Consider the following 26,443-nt stretch of genomic DNA (forward strand, 5'->3'; position numbering starts at 1 on the left):
TCTGGAACACTAAAAAAATGATCATGTTTCTTACATCCGGGGGCTCACAGTTTTCTGAGTGTATAGGTTATTTCAGAGAACTTTTTGTGAGACAAATGGTGTGAGACCTCAGTACTCCTACCAAAAATACAAGCGTAAAGAAGAAATTAAAGATATTCTATATTCAATCCAGCTTTTGGCTCTCCTTGATTATGAAATTAAAACTTATTGAAGCTTATTTCAACACTGTTCAACTACTCTGTGCCAAAAAAAAAGTAGTATTATCTTTACTGCCTTTTTTTTTTTTTTTCTACTTGAGTAAACTTTACCAAATGAGGAATCTAACCAAACTGCTACAACACCCCAAAATACTCTCTGTACCTCCCAACATAAAGAGCTCTGTGGACTTTCTTGGACATTTTTATTAGAAGAACTAAAAATCAGAAAATAAAACAAAACTAAAGCCAACTTTTCTTCATAATGTAGGATTAATGCAGTAGTAAGAATAAAATAGGGAAATGGAAAATCTCTATAGCTCATTAGCTCTTTCTCCAAATTAGGTATTAGTGGCAGCAACAAATGACAAACAACTCATGATTCTACTACTCAAGGACTTAAAAGAGATTGAACAAAAAAAAGATGAACTTGTAATTAACGATGGGAGAAAGTTTATTTGCTGGGATTGAAAAACTTCATGTCTTACCACGCTAGCTTATATAAGAGAATGAAAATATTCTGTAGACTCCAGCAAGCAGCCTTGTGGTATTATGTACAGCTCTCAAATAAAGCCCATTTAACTTTTTCAAAGATCAAACACAATGCAAGAAAAGAAAACAAAAAAACAAACAAACAAAACACAAGAATTTGAAAGCAAATATACAGCTAAAACAAACTGAAATTAACAACTACACAGACTGAAAACCTAGCATGTACTTTTTGGCCGATGCTTAACATGCGAAATTAAACAAAAAAGCACTTTAATGAAGTTTTTTCACAGTAATATCAGAAATTGTTCTTTTCAGTTATTTTGTTGACTAGTTACAATTCAATGATAATTCTCTAACCCATTATATAAACCTGCATTTAGTTCTGGTTAAGTTTTTCACAATCATCATCACCCAATATCATTAAGTTTAATTCTGAAGCAATGTCCATAATATCCTATTAAAAGATTCCCATTGGCATCAATGAATTTTACAATGAACCACCTAACCTGCCTGTCCTGTCATCACTTTCTTCATTTTAACAAAGCATGTAATGTAAATAAATACAGAATAGAGTGGTTTTCAATAAAAACTCACCCTATAAAAAGCAGTCGTCAGGGGTAGCAATGCTGCAGCAATGGTATATTCTTCCGAAGATGAACAATCCTTCAAGAAAAACACACGAAGAAAATAAGCAAAGCCATTTTCAATGTCATAAATTGTAATTTAATTTCTGCCTTATGGAGTCCCTCTGGTATCTTTTCTATACACAATGTAAGTTTTAATCACTTGATATCATGTAGAATAACATATATTTATGTGTGCATGTCTGTGTTCACATAAATATCTTCTGCCTAATTCTGCTAGATAGGTATTGCTATGATACTTCCCATTTAAGGAATTTATTAGCACCTTTGTCACTCCCGTGTCTGAAATATAATTTCACCACCATGATCTGCATATAAGGAAAGTATTCCTTGTTGAGGAAACAATAAAAATGTAGCTTAATTCCATCTGGGTCAGCAGCAAATCTGACTAAATGGAAGTGATGTGATGACCAAAGAACGTACTTTCAAAGAGTTTACAAAAAGAAATTGACATTTCACATGAAATAATCACCTCTACAAAAGTTTGGCACAAGGTTAACTTTAAAAGAAGATGAAAACCCATTCTCTTCGCAGTCTCAGAATGACTCACTCAACAATCAAGTGTGTAGTTTGTGTCTCTCTAAGCTGAAAAGGGTATGACAAAGTAAATGAACTAGTAATTACACTGATGAAAATAGTGATTTTATTATGGAAGTATTTTAAAAGAAACCAGAATTGGAATGTAACTTAATATTTAAAAAACAAACTACTTGCATTTTTAAGACCTTTTTTTTAAAAAAAAAACATAGAACAAAAAAATACTCAACAAGAGTTTTAAAAGTTACTTTTTTTTTTTTTAAAGTGTCTACTTTTTTTTCATTAGCTCTTTTTCCTGGTACTGAAGAACACAATAATGCACATAATTCTACTAGACAAATGTATCACTGCTGTGCCCCTGGATGATGAATGGCGAAACAACATTTCCATTTGAACAATTCATTTCAATATTTTTAACATTCATTCTTGCAATGGGCACTGTCCAAATCAAACCACACTCTTATTAAGTATCTATAACATCTGACCAAATTCCAAGTGTTTCGCTGCCAGACTTTTCCTTTATACCTTCATCTCATTTCAGAGTTCTCTAAAACACAGCAACTAGCAAAAAGTTGGCACCAGCCAACTGTGTCAACACAAATAGAAAATCTGCATTACAGGAACAATCATGTTAAGGATCATTAGGATGTTATTTGCATTCATCTCTCTCTTCTTTCTTAAATGGCTGCTGAGTGATTCTGCTGGTTTAAAACAATAAGACAAAAAACTCATCACAAGACTATTTTACTTCTCATGGACTTTAAAAGTGCGTTTCATCCTTTGTGGTTTTCCAGCAATGAATACGTTATCTTCTACTACTTTAATCAAGTTCACCTAAATGGAACACCAATGTCCATGCACCGTACTATACAGTAGCATTTAGAAAACTACTGACATATATATTCTCAAAAGGGGGTACAACAAGTTAATAGATGTGAAGCTGTATTTCTGCACAGTTACTGAAGGCTTCAAAATGTCTAACTCTGCATGTGTGCTAACTGTGCATGGAAAACACTTCACACTTCATAACACATTCCGATCTGGTAGAGGAAAACAGTAAGAAAAGTGGACACCAAGAAACTCAACATATGTTTTAATGACGCTTTTCAGTATTGTGGTATCTATATAAAAAACCCAAATTAGTTTGTAAGATGTCAAAACAGTAAGACTAAAGGACAGTGTCAGCTGGTTTTGATTTCCAATTTCTGCATTATTTCCTATTATTATCTATATCCTTGACCTCCACTTGGAATTTAGCACATGCATTTCTAGTTTAATAAAAAGATATGATAAATACTGTTAGTACTTTTTCACTTAATCAGAAAACTTCCCATTTAAAATACGACTTTACAACCTTTAGGAATGCTCAACAGTTTTCAAAGAAATAAATATCTTATTTGTGTATGTGCTTATTTATATCCAGGTATAAAATGATCCATCCTCATACTTTCAAATTATCTACCTAGTCCCTTAGCTCAAATTATTTGTAAGAGTTTTGACTTTTATCCAAAATATACATAAAAATATCTTTATAAAAACTGAGCAATGTATCTTCACCTAGAGAGCATTCAATACTCCAAGAGCTAACATATGTCTCAAAGATATATATCATCACCACATAAACAACACAGTAGATTATTTTTCCATTCCTTCTCGAAAGTATGAAATTCTTCACATATTTTATGTCAGCAATACCCCCTGGACTTGTAGTATGGAGGTATTATCTATTTTTTTCCTTCTCCAGCATGTGACAAGCAATGAAAAATAATCTCAGTTAGGAATAGACTATCATACTGCTGTTTTAAGAACAGTGAAATTAATTGTCTATCTGCTTTGTAGCTGCATGACAGAATGCCACAGTTCAGAGAATCACAAAATCCTTTAGGTTGGAAAAGATGCTTAAGATCATCAAGGCCAACTATTAACCTAACACTGCTAAGCCCACCACCAAACCATGTCCATAAGTGCCACATCTACACAACTTTTACATATCTCCAGGGATGGTGACTCCACCACTTCCCTGGGCAGCCTGTTCCAGTGCCTGACAACATGAAGAAAATTTTCCTAATATCCAATCTGAATTTCCCCTGGCACAACTTGAAGCCATTTCCTCTTGTCCTATCACTTGCTACTTGGGAGAAGAGACCAACACCCTCCATGCTCCAACCTCCTTTCAGGTAGTTGCAGACAGCGATAAGGTCTCCCATCAGCCTCCTTTTCTCCAGGCTAAACAGCCCCAGTTCCCTCAGCCGCTCCTCATCAGACTTGTGCTCACTTCCCTGGTCCTGCTGGCCAAACTATTCCTGATACAAGCCAGGAGGCTGTTGGCCTTCTTGGCCACCTGGGCACACTGCTGGCTCATGTTCAGCCACTGTCAATCAACACCCCCAGGCCCTTTTCGGCCAGGCAGCTTTCCAGCCACTCTTCCCCGAGCCTGTAGCGCTGCCTGGGGTTGTTGTGACCCAAGGGCAGGACCTGGCACTTGGCCTTCTTGAACATCATACCATTGGCCTCAGCCCATCGACACATCTGGTCCAGATCCCTCTGCAGAGCCTTCCTGCCCTCCAGCAGATCAACACTCCCACTCAACTTCGTGTTCCCTGCAAGCTTACTAAAGGTGCACGCAATCCCATCATCCAGATCATCCATAAAGAAACAGAACTGGCCCAAATACTGAGCCCTGGGGAACACCACTCATGACCAACCGCCAACTGGATTTAATTCCATTCACCACAACTCTTTGGGCCCGGCCCTCCAGCCAGTTCTTCACCCAGTAAAGAGCACACCCATCCAAGCCATGAGCAGCCAGTTTCTTCCACAGAATGCTGTGGGAAATGGTGTCAAAGGCTTTACCAAAGTCTAGGTAGGCAATATCCACAGCCCTTCCCACATCCACTAAGTTGGTCACCTTGCCATAGAAGGAGATCAGATTAGTCAAGCAGGACCTGTCTTTCATAAACCCATGCTGACTGGGCCTGATCGCCTGGTTGTCGCAGACATGATATGTGACAGCAGTCAAGATGATCTGCTCCATAACATTCCCTGGCACTGAGGTCAGACTGACAGGCCTGTACTTCCCCAGATCCTCCCTCCGGCCCTTCTTGTAGATGGGTGTCACATTCACCAACTTGCAGTCAACTGGCACCTCCCAGGTTAGCCAGGACTGCTAACAAATGATGGACAGTGGCTTGGTGAGCACCTCCGGCAGCTCCCTCAGAACCTTTGGGTGGATCCCATCTGGCCCCATAGACTTGTGCATGTCTAAGTGGTGCAGCAGGTCCCTAACAATTTCCCCTTGGATTATGGGGCCTTCAGTCTGCTCCCCATCCCTGTCCTCCAGTTCAGGGGGCTGGGTACCCAGAGAACAACTGGTCTGGCTATTAAAGACTGAGGCAAAGAAGGCATTTAGTACCTCAGCCTTTTCCTTGTCCTTTGTCACTATGTTTCCCCTCACATTCATTAAAGAATGGAGATCTTCCTTAGCCCTCTTTTTGCTGCTAATGTATTTGTAGAAACACTTTTTATAATTGGGCTTTGGCCCTTCTAGTTTTCTCTCTGCATAACCTTATTGCACTCTTGTAGTCCTCGTGAGTTGCCTGCCCCTTCTTCCAAAGATCATAATCTCTCCTTTTTTTTTTCCTGAGTTCCAGACAAAGGTCCTTCTGTCCTCCTAGCTCATCCTTTGGCACATGGGTACAGCCCACTCCTGCACCTTTAACACTTCCTTCTTGAAGAACCACCAGCGTTCCTGGATTCCTTTGGCCTTCTGGACTCCCTCCCAAGGGACTCTGTCAATGAGCCTCCTAAAGAGCCCCTAAGGTTAAGAGATGTTGCACTGAAATCTCACCATCTCAGTTTTACAGGCAAACCAAAGAACTGGAAATGTCATATATGTATAGCATGCAATTAACTTACACTCCTGAAACAAGGAAATCCAGCTGCCTTATGTGTTATAATGCCTTTACCAATTGTGAAAAATATCTCTACTGCTACAGAAGCATACAAATTAAATACCATAAAACAGTTAAAGTTGTCTCCCTAATTTGCATGAAATGAAGCTGAAAGACATCTGAGGAACAAAAACTATTCTCAGCAAATTCATTTCCTAAAACAAATGTCTTATGACAACGAAATACAGACTTACACCATGCGATGTGCAGAGTAGTGCTTCGAATCCATGCCTAATTGAATGAAGACCTGGCACATTATTCTGGCCACACATTCAGATAATTACTGAAGTCTGTAGCAGATTAAAAGTGTTACAGTAATTCATGTCCATTTAAAACTAAATTGAATTGACAAGTGAATAATGAGAGTATTTTTCATTACATTGCTTACTTTGATAATACATGTGATTTACTTTTATGTTCCGCTCAGTTTAAATACAAAGCAAAACTTTCGCGGTTAGATATTTTCATTACATTGCAGAACTGACAGCTAAAAGTTACAGATTTTGACCACTTGGATGGACACATGGGACCGCTGGTATCTAGAGAGGAGTGGCAACTATTACCCTTCTCATTCTTGACTTCAGAACAAGTACTGACCCAAACTTTTATTTGGAAAACATGATATTGTATGTCTTCATTAAGTTGAGACGCTCTCCACAATCTGATTCTAGCGATGAACAGATAAGAAAAGCCACCCAGGTAAAGGTTTCTCCTTGATCTGCTGCTGAAGGTGCAGGCCCAGATTCAACAAAGCCCTTGAGCCCTTTGATGTCTCACTGACTACAAGGGCAAGTCAAAGGCAGTGAAGCATAGTAACAGCCAAGCACACACACACCTTCCTGAACAGGCTGCAGTAAATAATAACTGATACTTAGGGATTTCTGCTTTCTCTTAGTCACATGATAAAAGTTTAGGAGAGATATATTCAATATCTGATAACATTTGAAGAACCATTTTCTTTTTAAATCTGTCTTGATAGTTTCATTAATTTCTGGCTGATACAGTATATTTCCAGTATTAAATCACATTCTGCTTTGGGCAGTAAGCTTTCCAAACATAATCTAGAGAAATCTGAGAATGCTGAAAACTTAGGACCCAATTTTCCTCCAAATTCAGCAGCACTATAAATAAATGGAATTACCCGCAGGCCTGATGAAATTAACGTAACATGCAGTGAATGCATTCAAACTAAAAAGCTACACATGGCAACACTTGATCCATACTTTTTTGGCAGTACAGTATGAGGCAGGTATGCTCTACTAAAAATACTTCTCAAGTAAACCCTCAGTGCTGCATTGTCCCTCTTGAGAAGAATTGAATGCTGTCAATTTTCAAGACCACCAAGAGCATTCATGACCACGAAAGACTAAGCTTATAACGAATCAAGAAAAATTGCCAGAAAATGTAGTCATATCTGTTTTTAAAGCACTAAGACAAGAATTGTTAAGTCAGCATGTGTAAGGTAACCATAAAGTGTATGCAGTACATTGGCTACAAATTACAGGTGTAATATTGGTTCCAAATTCAAGAGATTAATTCAGTGGTGCCAGGATTTAATCCTTATGTGGGCTGAGTTTTACTTAATCACGGATTTTTTTATTGTTGATGCGGTTTATATTTTGGAAGTACAAATGATCAAACCTAATGCAAAAGACTATTCTTTTTGCCTAAAGCAGTAAGAGAATTCAGCAGTCCAGTTTAGAAAAAAATGCTTTGTTTGTTAAAAGAAACAGAGATTCATAAGTTAGAACTGCAATGTAATTCAAAACTAGAATAGAATTTTAATGAGCCAATTTTAGAAAACTCATTCATTTTCATTAGATAAGTTGAATAAAGTTTATGCATCCATATATAAATTCTCAGCATAAATAAAAATCCAAATAAATAAAATTACGTTTTCACAATGTACTGATTATATCTAATGTAATTATATACTGCCTTGAAAGAAAGGAGAAAAAAATAGCCCTATTTGGAATTTTTAATGTAACTTTAAAAAATATTTAAACCACAAGTTTTAACTCCGCAGGTAAAGCCATCGTCTGGACCAACGGTCAAAATAACACATTTTGCTAGATTAAATGCCAATATAACACTAATTACTTGCATTACGTAGTACTAACAGCATATAATTAACTTCAAAATGAACTTTAGAATTTTCTTACTGAAATCATAAGCAAAATTGTGGTTTTTTCAGTAGAAATTTCTTCCTCTAATTTATACACAGTGTTGTCTAATTAAGTTATCATCACTGCTAGCCACAGCTCTGCTTTATAATGGGATCAAAGTTTTCTTTTTTCTTGTCACCAAAGGTGAAATAAAACCTAATTCAGACACCTGCAATTTTGTTAAATGTGACTCTTCTGGGACTTGAGAAACAGGATGGAAGAAGACATAGCTAGGAGGCCCATGTAGCTGACTACCTGTAGACTTCTGTATGTGCAGAACTACAAGAACACACTCAAAACTTGGAAGATACTGTCTTCTGTAATTCTCATTACTTTAAAAACTGCTCATTTTGAGAGGGATATATACAGTCTTCCAAAATTATTAACTCACAAACCCTCTCTTCCTTCATAAATGACCCTAGCACATTTCACATGTTACCCATTAACACAAGCTTTTAATTTAACTTTTGTTCTACTTAAACACTGTTGCTGTAATTCTCAGTAAATAAAACCAAAAATGTACACTCTTATTGTCTATTTTTCCAGATTCATCACTGACCAGAATCACACTTCAGGCTTTTGAGGAACAACTTCTCAGATTGCTACCTGGTTACTATCTGACAGCAGTGACTCAACAAAAAGTCCATACTAGACTTTAGATATAGACTTCACCTGTGCTCTGAATTATGCCAGATGGAATACTTTCCTCATTCTCTAAGGCCATTACGGTCATACAAGTGCCAGTGCAGAAGACAAAGGAACTGCACACCAATCTGTTTGGACTTTGTGGTCTTTCTGCCTGACTAGAAGACTTCATAATGACCATTTCGTTAAAGAACCTATCATGTCAGCAATAGGATGCAAGACGTGGTAGGCCTGCCATTCCATGTAGTAGGAGATCCAATTCCATCAGAAAAGGATTTAAGTTCCTGAAGGGCTTCATATTTGTCATTACCTGGCCTCGAATTCTCATAGGTTTGTCTGTCCTTGAAACACAGTGCTACAAGGGACAGAATTCAATTGATGCAATTTAGAAGGAATTACACAACGTTCACTGATTTTTAAGTTTCCTTTTGCTTTACTCCACATTGTCACAAGTTAATAAACAGAGCACATTTCTCTATGCAGTTCCTTTGCACTTCTCACAGCAAGCCAAAACAAGAAACATTTTACTCAAAGAAGAGCTGTCGAGTTCTCCTCCTCCCTTCTTAATAAATACAGTTCCGTCCACAGTTGAAATTAGTCATTTCCTCCTTCTCGTACGTAACAAATTATGTTTAGGAAATCAAGAACCTCAATTTTTATGTGCATAAATTACACATTCTTCCCTGTATTTTTACTGTACCTCAAAAGCGTAAAAACATTTAACTTCTTTTTGTAAGATACTGATAAACACAAGAATGCCATCACTTGCGTCTAAGCACATCTGAGTTTCTTTAAGAGAAATGCCATGCATGTTTCTGAATACTGTCATGAGGCCCATGGCAATAAAGTTCAACATACTCAGGCTGTAATCTTCTCCCAAGGAAATGGTTGGGATGCCAAGATGCCTTTTGACTTTTATTTCACAGCAGGGCTTCATTCACAGTGACTCTGTCCAAACCTTAAACTACACCAGCTGTGATACAAGGTCCTGCACAGTCATTTGTAAAAAGTATTCGACAAACAACATTCAAATGATAGAATACATTGCAATTCAAGACAAAACAGTGATCAATATCCTTTAACTACTCAGTTGGAAAAGGGTGATTAATTCATAATCTATCTACAAAGTGCAGCGTACTACTAAAGCCCTAGTAGACCAAAGCACTTGAGCAGTGATTGCAAAACATAAATATAGGATACTTTGTAAACAATTTTACAGACAGCCTGGTTAACTGAGTGATGGAACATCAGAAAAATTCTTAAAATATTAGAAAAACTATTAAAATAGATGCAATATTCCAGTATAGTCCAGTTATCTATTAGTGAATCATTACACAGCGCATATTATTATGCATTCTAGCATTAATCCAGTGTGCAGCAGCATTTCTTCTCCTAAACTATAAGCAAAGTCACAAACTTTCAAATGTAAGAATACATTCATCCTACTTAACTCAATTTTACTGTTCTTCTCCATGTTTCATGCGATTTTCTAATATACTTTTAATAAAAATGCATCACATCATCAGTGCACGTTCTATAAATTTTTTACAACTTAACAGGAATTAACACTTAAAAAAAATTTCATGAGTATGTAAAGTGGTTCACTGAAAAATCAGTTTTTCACTTAAAAAAAATATTGTTTGTATAGAAGTGGAATTGTATGCCTACGTTCTGAAATGCAGAGTCGACACTCAGCTCAAATCAGCTACCAAAATATTCTGGGTCTAGTTCATTATGGAGAAATTGAACAAAAAATGGCTGATAAAATGAAACTTGGAAGTAGGGCTCACTGAAAGTTTTCCATTGAATAGCATGTGATAGCAAAATATTTTTTTTAATTTATGCTAAAAACCCTCACTGATATAATATTAGAAAGAGAACTTCTAAACCCCAAAGTTTTCCCCTTGGGAGACTTAGTCTCTTACAGGTATCTTGCCAATTATAACTGATTTTCTGGGGAAACAGAAGTAAAACCTTGGACAACACCTCAAAGAAGGCAAGAAACAGGTTCAGGGACTGTAGGGGTCAAGTCCTCAGAGAAGGCACTTCCAGACATATGAAGAACAAAAAAGTGATTTAGAACAAAAAGCACAGACTGACCAAGGCAACATGGATCCACCTCTACAATGAAATAACAAGCTCTGTGGCTGAGGAAAGACGAGCACGTCTCATTTTCTCTGGCTTTAACAGGGCTTTTGACACAGGCTCCTGTGGTGCCCTTGTCAGCAAGCTGGCAAGATATGGTCCAGATGAAAGCGTGGAACTGATTGCACCATCAGACACAAAAGACAATGGTCAATGGTTCCAAGTTTAACTGGCAGGTAGTTACGAGTCACGTTTTCAGGGGCTGATACTGTGGCAAACATCACCTGATGTTGTCATTAACAACCTGGAAAACGGCATGAAATGCACCTTCATCAGATTCCTGGATGACACCAAATTTGAAGGAGTGGTAAATACACTGGAGGGCAGGATTGCTACTAACTGGCATCACAGCCTGTCAGAAATAGACTGACAAGAACCTCCTGAACTTCAACAAAGACAAATGCTCAGTTCTGCACAAGGGACAGGGCAAGTCTGTGTAAAAACATGAATTACACATGAACAGCACCGGGAACTTTGTGCTGTGTTATACATGTTCAAACAAGATCATGCCCTAAAATTCAGAACAAGCACAAAATGAATTACCTTGTTCTGTTGCTGTTTGCATACATGAGCAAACTCTGCACTGCATAGACAGCTCCAAGGATTGAACAGGCACTCAAAATAAGAGGAAATTGAAACATTATGGAGTATCTTGATATCAGAAAAAAAGCATTATAAGAATCACAACGGGCAGAAGTGAACAGATTTACAGTAGTGGCACCAAGTCTCTCCAAGAAATATGTGAGGTAAGGAGTAAGCAACTGGAAACAATGTGCAAGACTGATGGGAGATAGGAGGTGGAAGAATATCTTGTACCAAGTCAAAAATGTTAAAAAACATTAGTCTCACTGAGAGATACACTCGTAGCAGGGGCAAAAGAACAAAACAGAGTTCAGGAATCTCATCCAAGAGATGGAAACTGTCAGGAGACTGCAGAACTGAAAGAAGCCCAGAAGAACTAAATAAGTGTATAAAGGGAAAACACTACGCTCAACCAGCATAGACAAAAATCGTTGGAGAGAAAAAATGATGCCATATATATATATGTATGTATGTATGTATGTATGTGTATATATATGTACTGAATGCATCTGTAGGGTTCTGGCAGGTGCCCCTGGGAACTGCAGGACATGTTTGCGTGGATATAATACTGCTTCTGGGAGACACATTTTTCACGAACTGCCAAAAGCGGAGTCTTTTCAATACATATGTGACGTCTTGTTGCCGGAGACCTTCAGTTTTTCTGCGCCAACCTTGATAGTACTGAGAAGCTTTGCTACGGTTTTGGCAGAGGCACCAGTTAGTCTGTGTGCAGCTGCACCAAAGGACAACAAGAACGACAATGACCAGCTGCCTCTGGAAGAAGTTTTCTTGGATCGGCTTTGTTGGTGCAGCTCCATTTCTGGATTCATGAAACAAGTGTCAGCTGCTGGAAGAGGATATTTCTGGGATGACCTGCAATGGCTGCAGAATTTCAAGGATGACAAAGGGGGGGATTTGTGGTTTTTTTTGAAGTAATTCTGTTTATTATAAGGTTGTGAATCTTGAATCCAGCCAGAAAGGGCTTTTCCATGCTTAGGCACAAATGACACAATGTATTAGTTGCGCTGGTGAATTTGATGGAAACTAAAAATCCCTCATTGCCAACGTTGCTGCAAGACCTTGTGGTTCCTTAACAGACTGGAATGTAAATTTTCTGTTATGTGTCAAAGAGTAGTTGCAGTTTTAACAACTTTAATACAAGTTGTTTTACAAGTTGCTTATCCCAAAATTCAGCCTTGTAATAACATCAGAATAGGCTCATTCCACACCACGAAAAAATCATGCCGCTAAAGCCATTATCAGAAATATCCTATTTTTCTGGAGAAAAAACTCACAAGAAAGGGTTTATAAGGCTTTATAACTCTGGCTGATAAATTCTTTTAAAGGATAAATGGTTCATGGAAAAGAATACCAAAAGCAAATTTGGAAAACTAAAGGACATATGTTATGCATGACTAGGTAGCGTAGAGCAGTATCCATCTTGATTAACAAATTGAATCTGTGTGTTCAAAGCAAAATGTTGCAAAGCCTATAAAATCCAAGAGATTCACAGACTTCCAAGAGGTGCTTGATTTAGTAAAGTGTTCCCTTTATGAAGACGAAAACCTAGAAAAAGATAGTATTTTTATTTAACTTCATGTGAAGTATTTTATTAAATTATTAAAAATTTGTTCCTTTAATGTTAACAAAAGTGTTTGTTTTTCTAAGAACACAAGCGAAAACAAGTGTGAAGCATTTTTTGTAAGAGTTAAAGACAATGGAAGAAACAACAAAGCAATTTTGAGGTGGCCATTGTAAAACTATCCCCTGAATCTGTCAGTCTTAAGAACTTGTTATATTGATACTTTCCTCTGGGATTTTCAAATGGCTCCAGGAAATCTGAAGGTTAGAATTCCATGAAGTAACTCCTCTGACTTTGGTTACAGAAATGAAAAAGTAAGCTCCCCAAACATACTGGTTTGTCATCTAGTTGAAAAGGCATGCTCAGATGTCCTTGAAACAAATTTCTCTTTGCTGTAAAAACAGTTCTGCAGGCCAAACACTGCTAGTGGAAAGAAGAAATCTTTGAGCTTCTTGTGTGGACCAAAGCAGCAGAAGTGTAGTAGGGAACTCTGCTGTAGTACTGACTTTCAGCAGAGCTGTTCGCTTGACACAAATTGTAAGAAATCTTGGTTTGATCCTTTTCTGTTCCATAGCCTTCCAAATCACTGCTAGTAGCAACATCCAGCTAACCAACCATGGAGAAAGCTGCCTTTGCCAGCTTTTGGGTTGCCAGTTAAGCCAATTTTAAAACACTAATAAATCTTCTCTTAGGCTATCTGATCTTCCTTGATATTCCTTTGTTGTGCAGGGCAACAAAGATGATCTCTCTTATGAGGAAAGGCTGAGGGAGCCTGGGCTCTTTAGCTTGAAGGAGACTGAGGGGTGACCTTATTAATGTTTACAAATATATAAAGAGCGAGTGTCACAAGGATGGAGCCAGGCTCTTCTCGGTGACAAGCAACGACAAGACAAGGGGCAATGGGTGCAAACTGGAACACAAGAGGTTCCACTTAAATTTGAGAAGAAACTTCTTCTCAGTAAGGGTGACAGATACTGCAACAGGCTGCCCAGGGGGGTTGTGGAGTCTCCTCTGGAGACATTCAAAACCCACCTGGATACCTTCCTGTGTAACCTCATCTGGGTGTTCCTGCTCTGGCAGGGGGATTGGACTGGATGATCTTTTGAGTTCCCTTCCAATCCCTGACATTCTGTGATTCCTTCCTAAGGGTTTTACTCCAAACATTTTTCTGCTTCGTTCTTACCTTCTTCAAATTACAAGAAAAAAGATGCAGAAAGAGGAGTTCTGCTATGGAAGTGCAGTAAATGGCAACAAAAAGATTCATAAAAGGCAACTTGGGGTACAGTGAAATACTGCGAAAGTATTAAGTCCCAACTACACACATGCTGTTTGGAATTCCTTCCACACAACTCATATTTGGAGCTTTCAGAAGGATGAGCCAGATTGCAATGGCTGAAAAAAAGAGTGAGTAGTGAAAATGAAAAGTGAGAAGTTTAAGCATTAGCAACGGCTTTGGCATCCTAAAAACATCAAGACCTGAATTCCTGAGAATACAGTAGCAAATTAGCAAATGAGACCAGGACAGAATTCTAAAGATCAATAGCTAATTTCTGGACAGCATGGCATTATTTGGCACGTATAGTGAATAAAACACACTGTGAAGTCAGTCATGTACAATAAACATCAATGTGATGACTCAAAAGATAAATATTTCTAATCTATGTCTCCTCCTAACAAGAAATTTGAGCAGATATCCCAAAACATTTCACCATGTTCTAGTTCTTTCATCTCACCTACAGTTGTAAGTAGCAAACAAATCCTTGGGCTTCCAGGGAGAGACTCACTATCAGATTTGGCATGAATCCCACAGTCCCCATTGCCTTCTCTTTCAATATCATGCTAGCATTCCATGGCCACATTTTGTACAAGCTCCTTATGCTGAAGAAATTTTTGATCTTGTTCTTTGCTGCTTAGTAAGGAGATTTAAGAGGGTAGCTTCTGGTTCAGTACCTGCTAGGTGATCTTAGTCAACAATTTAATAAAAATTTCAAATACTCTTATGTACTTATATACCTACGAGTTTTCTGGCCAGGTAATGCATTCCAGGGATCTTACTGTGTGAATGTAAATAATTTCAATGCATTACAACTGAGGAGAGGACTAATAATAGACTCTTCTCTCTAAGCAAAGCTCTTCTGTCACTACAGACCAACATTACACATATTACATATTGCCAAAAAATTATCTCACCATTTTGCATTCACAGTTCAACCTGCAATTGACTGTTTAACAATAATACAGAGGTGCTGCACATGTGATTTTGATGACAACACCTTGTCATTAAATGTTGGACCCAAATCCTTTCTCTTCATCCTGAATAAGTACAGATGTAAACTATGTGTTGCACTTTTATTCTGTTAGTTTATAATAATGGCATCACTGCAGCCAGTACACAACAAAATAAGGATTATTCTGTCTCATAACAGTAATGAACTTAGCAAGATCAACACAAAAATGGAAGCTAAAATAATCAGATTATGTCATCTGGGCACATACTGAGTTTAAAAAAACCCATAAATATATACTATTCAGAAAAGCATATTACCTGTCAACTTTTTAATTAGCATGATGGTCAACACTAAAGTGAGATAAAGGAAATCTATATGGTAATACTGGCAATCATTAGATGATCATAGCAGAGTCTACAGTACTGCAACAATTTCTGGAATACATAAAAGTCCCATAACCCAGTAGTGTCTCAAATTAAGACATGAAGAAATTTTAATTTAAGTAAACATCTCTCAGCTGAATTGCAGAAAGTTTCAAAACTTCAGGTTTCCAGATACATCTTTTACTGACATGCTGATTTCCTAAACATAGTCAACAGATTCTTCTATTTTGTAATAGTGACTGGTAAAGCTGGTTGCCTATCATGAGGAAAACAAAACAAAACAGAAAAGAATAAAAAGGAAACCAAGAAAGCACAGAGAACATCCTTATATCTGCTTCCAAGGGCATCTGTTCTGAACTGAAAGCTGCATGCTGACCAGGAAAAGAAATATATCAACAATATTTTTGTTAATAATACAGATTTTAAATGCTGCTTACCAGTACAGTTCTTGTATACACTGCTAACAAAAGTTCATTTTTGAATAAGTACTTTGGCTTTTTTTTTCCTAAAAAAGTTACGTATTCATGCAAAATTGTGATAGAAACAAGCACTACAGTGGTATGGTACAAGCTAAAGGGGTTTGCACTAGATATTAAAGTTCATGATCAAATGTTGTATTCAGTCTTTTCAGTAAGTTTTTGAAAGTGTCTTCAGGAAAAAAAATTATTGTAGAATTTTGAAAGTATTTAGGTTATGACTTAAAATGACTTCATTGTAAATGAATTTGCTGATGACTTCTTTCTAATTAGACTGCCTGAGTAGCCAAAGATGTTCCATCACTAAGATGGAGATTCCAGGCTCCAACAGAATTTCAACCATCCCCAAGGACCTCTAAGGTCAGCTTCTTTCTACTGACCAGAAAACTGAGCTAAACACTTGCTCATTTGGTTTTATCAAGTACATTATTATGTTTCAAATTTTGAAAATTAGACAGGAATACATGTAGGAGACTCTATTGGAAAATACAGAATGTTGTCCTTTTACTGAGAGGTAACAGGGAACATAGGACATTCCTTGTAATAATCCCTCTCTCTTAGCAAGCATCTGTATTTGTTTCTCTGCATGGTCCCAAGAGTGTATACACTAACTGAAACAAAAAAATTTCAAACTGCCACGTAAGTAATGCACATCAAGAAAATATGTTGACTTAGGTAAATTTGTTAAACATTATTTGGTTCAAGCTGTCTTCGAAAAAGAGTCATTTCCAACCCCAACAAATCTTAATCCTCTTCTCCAAAACCAGTATTTATGGAGATCGATAAAACCTGAATGGACAACATGTAACCTCAAAATGTTTGTGAAATATTCAGAAAATTTCTGGCTGCAGAAACAATCTTTAATGTGCTCTTGTGGAAAGACGTATCCAAGAAAAAGCAATTCTCCCCACAGTTTTGATTACTTCTAGGTGATCTCAGATGAGATGAATTTGAAGTAGGCTATTGAAGAAAGTGAACTTTTGTATAAAAGAGATAAAGGAATGCTCATATATTTGAGTATACCTGTTCTAACTTTGAAGCATAGAATGGCCCCAAATTTGAAGCCAAGAAAAAACACCACCACTGGCACTCTGAGTAGACTGCAGGTAGGATCTTTCACTTTTCCGTAAGTTAATCATGGATAATCATGGTTTGGAACATTTAATTATAGATTGCTGGGTTGATGTTAGGTTAGTCAGTTCTGATGCCTACTGTTATCATATTCATGTTGTATTCTTCAATATGATTGTTACAAGGTACTTTTATACCAAATTATCCTGAAGCAGCTCCTTGAAATGTGCGCATGTAAAATGCCCAAGTTCCTTTGTTAAAGTTTAGCTGAAATATGGATAAAGATGTCATTCTTATAATACCTCTCAGCAGCACCTTGCTTTGGACTTTCTCTGTAGTTATGGTTTTCATGTTTTGATCCATGTACCACTGCTGGTCTACTGACTATGCCTGAGAGGCTGTGAAACGCAACTGAAAACCCCAAGCACACCACCAGTTAAGTTTTCTTCATAGAAGATGTTTTACACAGTAACTGGGTCTGTAGAGGTGGAAGCTGAATGGACAGGGGACTGGGACGATAACAGCCATCTATCATAATCAAGTCAAGATCAGTCTATGACTTTTTTTACACATGCGATTCACAGGCTGAGTAACAAATTCTGTTAACATAACTGCAGTTGTGGTCTGTGGCTTTTAAACAGAACCACATATGGTTAGTATTTCAACTATTCCCAAATGACAAAGGCAAGGCTCCAAAACAGTCCATTAAAATAAATATTTTCCTTTAAATTGTTTTTCACAAAAGCAATTATACCTTTTAACTTCATAAATATAACAGGCTAAATTCCAATGAAATCAATAGCCTAGAATCTTGAATTTGCTGAAAACAATAAATTAAAGGCTGTTTTAGCCCACTGGCTTTGCCTGCATTAACATATTTTTCTTTTCTTATGAAGAAAAAATGTCCAAAACAACTTGTTTTGCCTCTATTCTAATACAGAAAAGAATGATTCAGTAAAGACTTTACTTGACCTAAGGGTGTAAATCCCAGCTTCTGCTGGCACACAGGTAAGATACTGATTAAGAAACATGTTGTGGGTAGCATCATATTTTTTGCCGTCTGTGAATCTAGACTGTACTAATGCTAATGTTCTTGTGCAAGTTAAAAATGTCAGAGCATGCATGATACTTACAGAAGCAAATTTTCTGAGACTTGAAAGCATAGGAAACGATATAAAATATTAGCAACAACATTCAGATGTTGAAAGTGAAGAAAAATGAAAACTTGTTGAGAATTCAAATCATCAGTACTGTTGAATGTATGTATAACACATAAGTCTCAGATGTCTACGGTTCAGAGGTAGACGCAACATTATAATAATCAAGTGAAAGATGACATTTCTAAAGAAGAAGTGCTGAAAATCATGGCATCCTCCTAATCCAGGCTGATTTTATGTGTATTATTATTATTATTACAGTTAGAGTAAGAGATGATCTAGCGAGATATTTCATTCCATACACCTGGAAAGGGTAGAGAACATTATATGCCAATTATATGCAACTTGTTTAGGTAAAACAAAGGATATATATTCTCTAAATTGATGTTTAATCTATTAACATCAGATGCTAAGGTTTTACAAGGTGTTCAACTGACCAGAGGAATTCATTTTTATCAGAACAAATTGATTTTGTCCTTAGAAGTCAAATAATCTAGACGGGAAATTAATTCTATTCGTACACTAAGATTTTAGACTGTTAAACATGTAATTCGACTTTTAATTCCTAGTTCCCAAGTGGAGTGTTGGAGTTTAGAGTTGAAGAATTGGCAGGAGAGGCAGGGAAGGCGTTGGTGTGGTTGTTTGTTTTATCTGTAGACATTAGGTGAAATTATTTTTAAAGACTTTGTTGGATCACAAGATACCAAAGCCTGCCCCCCAACTGTGTACAGAGGGGGAATTACTAAAAGTAATCTTCACCACAGCATGCTTACATGGCATTTTCCCAGGCATTCTAAAAAACAATCCATGTTAAGTCATAAATCTGGGCTATAATATTGAAAATATGTCAACAGCTGCAAGATTTTTTTACAACCCGTAGCTTGTCAAATATTCTTTTGTTTACATCTTTATTTCTGTTTTTGTTCTATAACTCTACACTTTTGTTTATGTAACAGTATAGGTAGGTCTATTACTGTAAAGAAATCCATTCTTGCACTTTTTTCCCTAAAAATCATTCTAAACTGCCACATGGGTTCACTATGCATTTGTCAAAGTTGACACAAAATATTGATAAGACACAGAACTGGCCTGTGTTTTGTGGTATTTATCTCAACATCACACTTCAATTTTTGAATTCAAGCTGCCAAGATTTCAATTGTTTAAACCAAAGGTTACACAAACATTACAGCAACAAAACAAATAGAAGACTTTGAATATATTTCAATGTTCTTTCTGTTTTAGAAATGACTGTATGTGAAAAATAAATGAAGGATTATGACCTTGCAGCCACCCATTGGCATATTTTATGCAAACTCCTGCAAAATAAAACATTTGAAAACAGCCAAATTCATAAAAATTCCTTATGGACACAACAAATGAGTCTTCTACATGGCAAGTTTATTTTGGTAAGTTAACTCCCATTGGTGATTAAGAGTGCATGTCCCTTGCAGCAGAGAACTGCTCCACTTCAGCTCCTTACCTCGGCTGAACGGTTATTTGAAGGGTGAAGACCAAAGTGAGACTATGTTAGATAGGCAAACTCTCGCCCTTTATTTTAGTAATAAAAGACAGAACTAAAGCTAAGTACACACCTGCACGAGTGGCCACAGAGGTACTTTCACTGAATGGGGAGAGTACATCAATATTGCATAATATTTTGTTACTCACTGTAGACATAAAATGACACTCAATACAGATTAAGCACATGTACACATACCTAACAGTGTTATACACAAATCTATATAGAGTTAAGTACCTGTACTGAAATACACATTATAAATATTTTTATTTTTATATATATATATAAAAGATTTAAAATAAAAATAAAATTTTATGTGTTCCTTCCATATTTTTATTAAATATAAAACTTGTAACAACAGAAGTCAATGATTTCATGTAACTTATTCTATTAGCAAAATGCCTACTCTTTCCAACAAAGACTTTTTCTATTTTTTTAACTACTTTTTATCAGTTCACCTCTGATTTCAGGCAGGCTAAAGAGCAACTAACACAGCGGCATAACACAATTCCTAAACCAGACTTGTTTTATTTACAGCAGTAGCGCACAAGCACATGTCTGCTTTTCATCAAGACAACCAAAAATATTCCGCGCACAGAGTTATTAGGAACACTTGGCAACCACAAGGCCACAATTAACAGTAATGAACACTCCAGGGCCGTCAGAGCCTACCATGTCAACACTCCAAGAAGCTACACGGTTTCAATAAGATACCTTTGTGCAAGCAGACACAGTGAGCATGCCCGGCATTAACACCAAGTACAGGAGGAGTGAGTGAGCAAAGGCCAGTGATGGGGAACGTCCATTAAGAGCAAAGACAAACGTCCCAGAGACCCAACCGGGCCGGGTGGGTTTGTCTCGACCTCCTTAGCCCTGCCAAGAGGTTACTTGGTGTTTGGCGTCAGATGCTCTAGCGCTTGTGTTTGTGTCCCAAGCGCTATCACATTTTTATTTATCTATCTGTAAGCCAGATACAACCTGACTGAAATCAATGTAACGCAGACAGAAACCAGTCGTCTGCAGTTTGGATACTAGACCCTATATATTCTTTTTAAATGCCTGCACTGCTCTGTAAATGCCATGTAAAATCTGCTAAAAGATAATCGCACCTCTTAACATACCTGTTTTTGTGGCTGCTGTGTTGTGTCAGGGCCCCGATGGTGCCACTGGGGCTGTGGGCAGTGGGATCTGGGGTACCCCGGGCTGCTCACAGCCGGTTCCAGCCGGTCACAGCCGGTTCCAGCCAGTCACAGCCATGGCGGGAAGCCCCATGGCCAGCCCCAGAGCTGCAACCCGCCAGAGGGGCCAGCGGCACTGCTGCTCACCTGTATTTCTGCTTATTCTTGTACTAAAACCAATACCCTTCTATCTTTTGTTATTTTTAATAAGATACTAAGCAGAGATCCTTAAAACAAGGCTGAACCCTGCTCTGATAACTGCATAGAAACACAACTAAAGCATAATCAATATCCCCACACCCTGCAGTCTAGAAAACAAGTTGTATCTATGGCAAGTCACATCAACAGAAAGGAGGACACTATCACATTTTTATTCTGTCATGTTTGACCCCTTTTCACATCAGCAGCAAGAGCCCTGGGGCAACCCGGGGGATTCCCTGCAACTGGAGACCCCGAGGCCTCTGTCTGAGATGCACGTTCACTCATGCTCCAAACAGGCTGCTGATCATTGCAGGACTTGTGGATTATTTTAACATCTACAGAGTTTACATTTACATGTATACGTGTATATATATTTCCGTATATAGCAGACATATATATCTGTGTCACTCTTGTGCCCTGTGTACGCACACGTGTATACTTAGAGGGGAGGAGGAAGTGTGTGAACACATTTTGGGCCAGAAGCCGAGAGGGAGGGAGGCTGAAGGCAGATACAGGTATGGACAGCACATCACAGGACTCTCATTAGTCCTACTCCTTCACTTTTTCTTTCTTTAAGGAACAGTTTTGCGCAGTAGTTATGGAGGTAGGCTCAAGCAGAAGTCGCAAACACTTTCAGATTACCAGAATTAGGCACTCAGAGGTCTGCAGGGGAACAGCAATTTAGAAAGTGCCCAGCCACCCACGAGCTCATTCCTGAACACCTCCGCTGGCACAGCGCCAGCATGAAAAGCAGCCATCATCTTCTGCTGCCTGCTCATCAAAGAAATTCCTCACTAAAACCACAGAGGCAGTTTAACGCAGCTTGAGACAACCGCCTTGGTGCCTGGACACACGTGCAGAACCAGCCAGACACCGCTCTGTGCAGATCACTGCACAAACCCATCTCACTATGCGGTGCAAAAAGGAATTACTGGGCACTGCCAGCTCCACAGGGAGAGTCCTGCCCGGTGAAGAACAGGTCCTGCTCTCTCAAAGTGCTCGTCTCCCTCGATACCTGCACAGCAGTTAACTGTGGGCTCATCTTCTAGCAGCAGTAATGAACCTGAAAAGTCTGCAAAGTTGAGTGACATACAAACACGGGCAATTCCGCAAAGAAAGAAACTGGATTTTGTAAAAAGAGGCCTGTGAATGGATCTTTCTTGAACTGTGTGGCCACCCAATGAGATGGGATGAGTATAACAGTATGTTCCTCAGAGCAAAGAAAAATAAAAACATCAGGTATACCATTTTTTACAGTGTACTTCCACTCTCTTCCCAGAGAAATTCTGTGAGCGCACAATGATACGTTAGTAGCTTGCAATTTCCTGGAAAAGAGACATCATCAGAAAGATTCAGAAATAGCAGCTTCTTTTATTAAGTCCAGAACATTATAAGTGGACCACTGAAAAGTCAGCAGGATGGAAAAACTGTTATTTCTATTGTTTGGGTAATAACCCATGGATGAGAGAAACTATGACACGCCTACTCTGCAGTACTATATAGAATTAAATCTGGAAGTTTCAAGTCCAAGCCTTAAACACTGGAATCTCCTTCCTTTCACTTAAATAATATCATGACTAGGTCTAACTGGATGAAAAAGATCAAATTGTTAATAACCAATGAGTAACAGAATTTAGTGTGGCTCTGTTAAAGTCCCATAATTTCTCTTCATGATATATTTTCTATGTTTTAAAATACATTAAAATATTTCCAAACAGTGCTGTTGTTCAAACATTACTTCTGAGAGTCTCTACTGCCAGGAACACAAGTCAAACTGAGTAACAAAAGGCAGGCCATGACAGCAAAGTCTGAAAGGAGAGAAACTGACTATAACCCTCCAAAATAAAGACATTTGACAACATAGTTTTCAACATACAATATGAGAAATGCTAGTTCATTTAGCCTTTATATTGCCAAGAATTTGAATCATATGACACATACACACGACTGATTTTCTCTTAGGGGTAATAGAATCTTTCTTGTTATTGGACACTATTTGCAAACCTCTGAATTCTGAGAACTGACTGGCAATGTTTAAACATTTTCTGGTGGCAGAATATAATACACAAGTTATTTGCATAAGAAAAATAAATTCAATATTATTTATAGAATGCCATTGTTTTTAATTTTGCATATTGAAGTTTCTTTCACAATAGACTGTATATTAAGTGCTAGAAAGAGGCCTTTATTACACAAAAGTGATACAGAAGAGTGACAAGCAAAACTCTAGAGGCAAAAATAATCAAGACTATCTTTCATCTGCTTTTGGCCATTGTTGGAGAACAGATGTTGGCCCAGAGGGACCTTTGTTGTAACCTAATACAGGTTAAATATTTTATTTTGCCCTGGTTGCTACTAAGACCTCCTACAGTTGTTTTTCATAGTATATAATACAAGTATACTTTTAGAATACTCAGTGTATTTGAAAGATAGACATCATCTTATTGCCACCATGGAAAGCCCTAGTGATCTATTAGAAATTATCTAAAGCACTAAACCACTGAATAATTTGTCTACCTTTAAAGATATTCTCCAAGTTTTACTGATACAAGACATGCGTATTCACAGAGGCACGACATTGGAGCAAACCAGGTCCTAAAACAGCACTGATGAATTTGTAGGTTGTGAGATTAAAACACATCATTAAAAGACTCCACTCCCTTCCTACATTTAAAGACCAGAATTTTGAACGTATGTGTTTAATAGTTTTGTGCACCTTATCCCCACCACCCACTTGAAGTACTGAAGATGTCTGGTGCGCATATGTTTTCTAATTTTACCCACATTTATCAAAGAAAAGCATTAATACACAGTTAGACCAGCATCTTACAGAGAAAATATTGTACTGCAACATTGTAGTTTTGAAGTTTTTCTTTTTAAATGAAAAATTTTATCTGTTCCAACCACCAAATAAAGCAAGTTCATAGTCTTGCACTATCTGAAGAGAATCCTTCCCCAGAAATATATATTTCTAGGAAGCCTTATTGTTACTCTTAAGTATTTAATGCAAATTATTTAGAATGTTTTTTTAAAATATAAAAATAGGTTCTGATTATCAAGTCCTCTCCACCTACACAGTGGGAAAAGTTACCATCTTCAGGCCTTTTTTTGCTTTTACTGCTATGTTATCAAATTAATTGTTTCAAATGCAGAGTTCACTTGCTGCTGCCAGAGGAAAGTCAGCGAGACAACTGAAAATCTGGAAAAGTCATGTTGTTTGCAATAAATTAATAGAGAAGTATGCAAATTGAGCCTTGAGATGGTTTTGTCTCTATTTCTTAACAAGTCTTAAAAATACAATGTGTTGCTGGAAACATAATTACACATAAGAAGTGTTCCTCTGGTAAAAAAATAGACTTAGTTGCAAAAATGTTAAGCGGTCTTTTCTGAAATGTCAGAGCAAAGCATTTCATTACGGAAAAGAGGAAAAAAAACCTTTAAAAATAGGGATTTATGTGAAATTGCAAATTATTCTGAGGTAACTCGAGCAGCAGATAGCAAACACAACAGAAAGAGTCTCTAGAGAAATAATTTCACATTTTTCTCATGAGGGTGCTATTTGTATGAATAAATTGTCAACCAATATATTAAGCTTTCCCAACAGTGGCTTTTAACAGTAATTTAGTTATATGACATATGGAACAGAACATAATGCTTCTGCTTCGCTATCTCAGATATTAATCACTACTGTAACACGGGCTAATTTAAACGTTTGCGGGAGCATATGATTTGTCAGGGCAAAATTTCTTACTTAGAGCACGACAATAAGGTTTTTAGCCACCTCAAGTCCACCACATGGCTTGACATTCAGCTGCCTACCTGCTAAATAAGGCAGATTAATATGAAATTACTGTACTAGTCTACAGATCACTGGCCTATTAAAAATTGGCAGTGAGGTCCTGCCTGTTACCTTCAGACTGTAAATAAAGAAGAATGGTTCAAAAGAAAGCCATTCTTGGACTGAGTCTCCAGCTGACAAAACACCAAAGATCTGGCAAGCCCAAGTTTCACCAACTCTAGAGAAACCAGTAAAATACCACTCTCCCTTCCACCTAGTTGCAAAATGGCTAGAGATCAGACCCTTGGGGAAGTACAGCCTAAGCAATTTTTCACTAAAATAAAACAGCTATTAACTTGAAGCAATGGTATGAACATTTTATTCCTCTTCCATAATCTATTCTCAAGCACTGTGGTGGCAGACACATCACACCACATGTAACGAGACAAGCCAGAATACACATGGTGGGATTACGACTAGCATTTTGTTAACGTACTGCTCTCTACAAAATGAGTATACAGAAGCTCTGAAAAAGCATCTGACCTTTATTTTTATGGACTCCAGTAAAACAAGATAATATGTTCTATTAAAAGAAAAAAACCCGACACTAAACAATCAAGAGAATCTCAAATAGTAACGGAGGGATCCACAATAAACTTGCAGAATGCAATGCTCCCGGTCTTGTAATATATAGCACTGTTCCCAGTAAAGACAAAGAATTCTGTACAGGCAGATAATACAGTTTCTTGTTCAAAGCCACTCTTCAGAAATGGCCAACCTGCATTTCTTGAAATACACAAGGTTTAAACCCATTCAGACGATTGGTCACAGAGGTTTGGTGGATGGAGAGGCACCAGATTTCCTCTGTGTGCGAACATGTGAGCCAGCAGAGGCGGGTCCTTCCCAGGGAAAACCCTTAGGCCAGGCTTGCTGCACACACGGCCCAGCCCAAGCCAGTGCCTACAGGAGAGCGCCAGGGTCTGCCCGACCTCCCCACTGTGCCCAGGGCCTGCCCTTCCACTCAGCTTTTGTACCAGCTGCTACCTGGCTCCTGGCCATGGCAATATTCTTACAGAAGAACAGGCAATGGCGTTATGAGAAAAATCTGAGACAAGATGTCCAGTGGTACAACTGAGGCAGCTTCTACAATCCCAATAGTTCAGCGAGGTCTCAAAGCAACGCTGCAATCTAACCCTCCACCAAAAATTCCATCATAATTAATGTGGTATATTCCTAAAGCTTGAATACATCTCCAGTTAAGGGCACATTTCTTAAATTAGATTATTGTATCTTTTTAACAGACACTATTTGAATTGCTTGGTCTTATGACCTGCAGCTAACAGAGCTCATGTCCCTGCAGCAAAATGCTGACTCGCTGAGTCCCACCACAGCAAGGGCAAACAACTAAGGCCTTAATAATGTATTTTTTTCTTGAACCAATACAAGGAAGCTCCAAAATGTCACAATGTACACATCATTCCACATAATACAGTAGAACCAAGTGCACAGACAAATT

The 26,443-nt window shown here is 37.8% G+C and overlaps 1 protein-coding gene across 12 annotated transcripts in view; it reads right to left on the reverse strand.

Moving 5' to 3' along the window:
* The window catches only part of SBF2 (SET binding factor 2), a 265,873-nt gene that overhangs the window by 70,335 nt on the left and 169,095 nt on the right, over positions 1-26,443 (reverse strand). For all 12 annotated transcript variants that reach the window (XM_082059563.1, XM_082059564.1, XM_082059561.1 and 9 more), the window contains exon 17: positions 1,281-1,349. In XM_082059563.1, coding sequence (XP_081915689.1) covers positions 1,281-1,349 — 69 coding nt within the window. The remainder of the gene's footprint in view (positions 1-1,280; positions 1,350-26,443) is intronic.

Source organism: Streptopelia decaocto (assembly GCF_964273445.1).
Source record: "Streptopelia decaocto genome assembly, chromosome: 7".
Classification (NCBI taxonomy): domain Eukaryota; kingdom Metazoa; phylum Chordata; class Aves; order Columbiformes; family Columbidae; genus Streptopelia; species Streptopelia decaocto.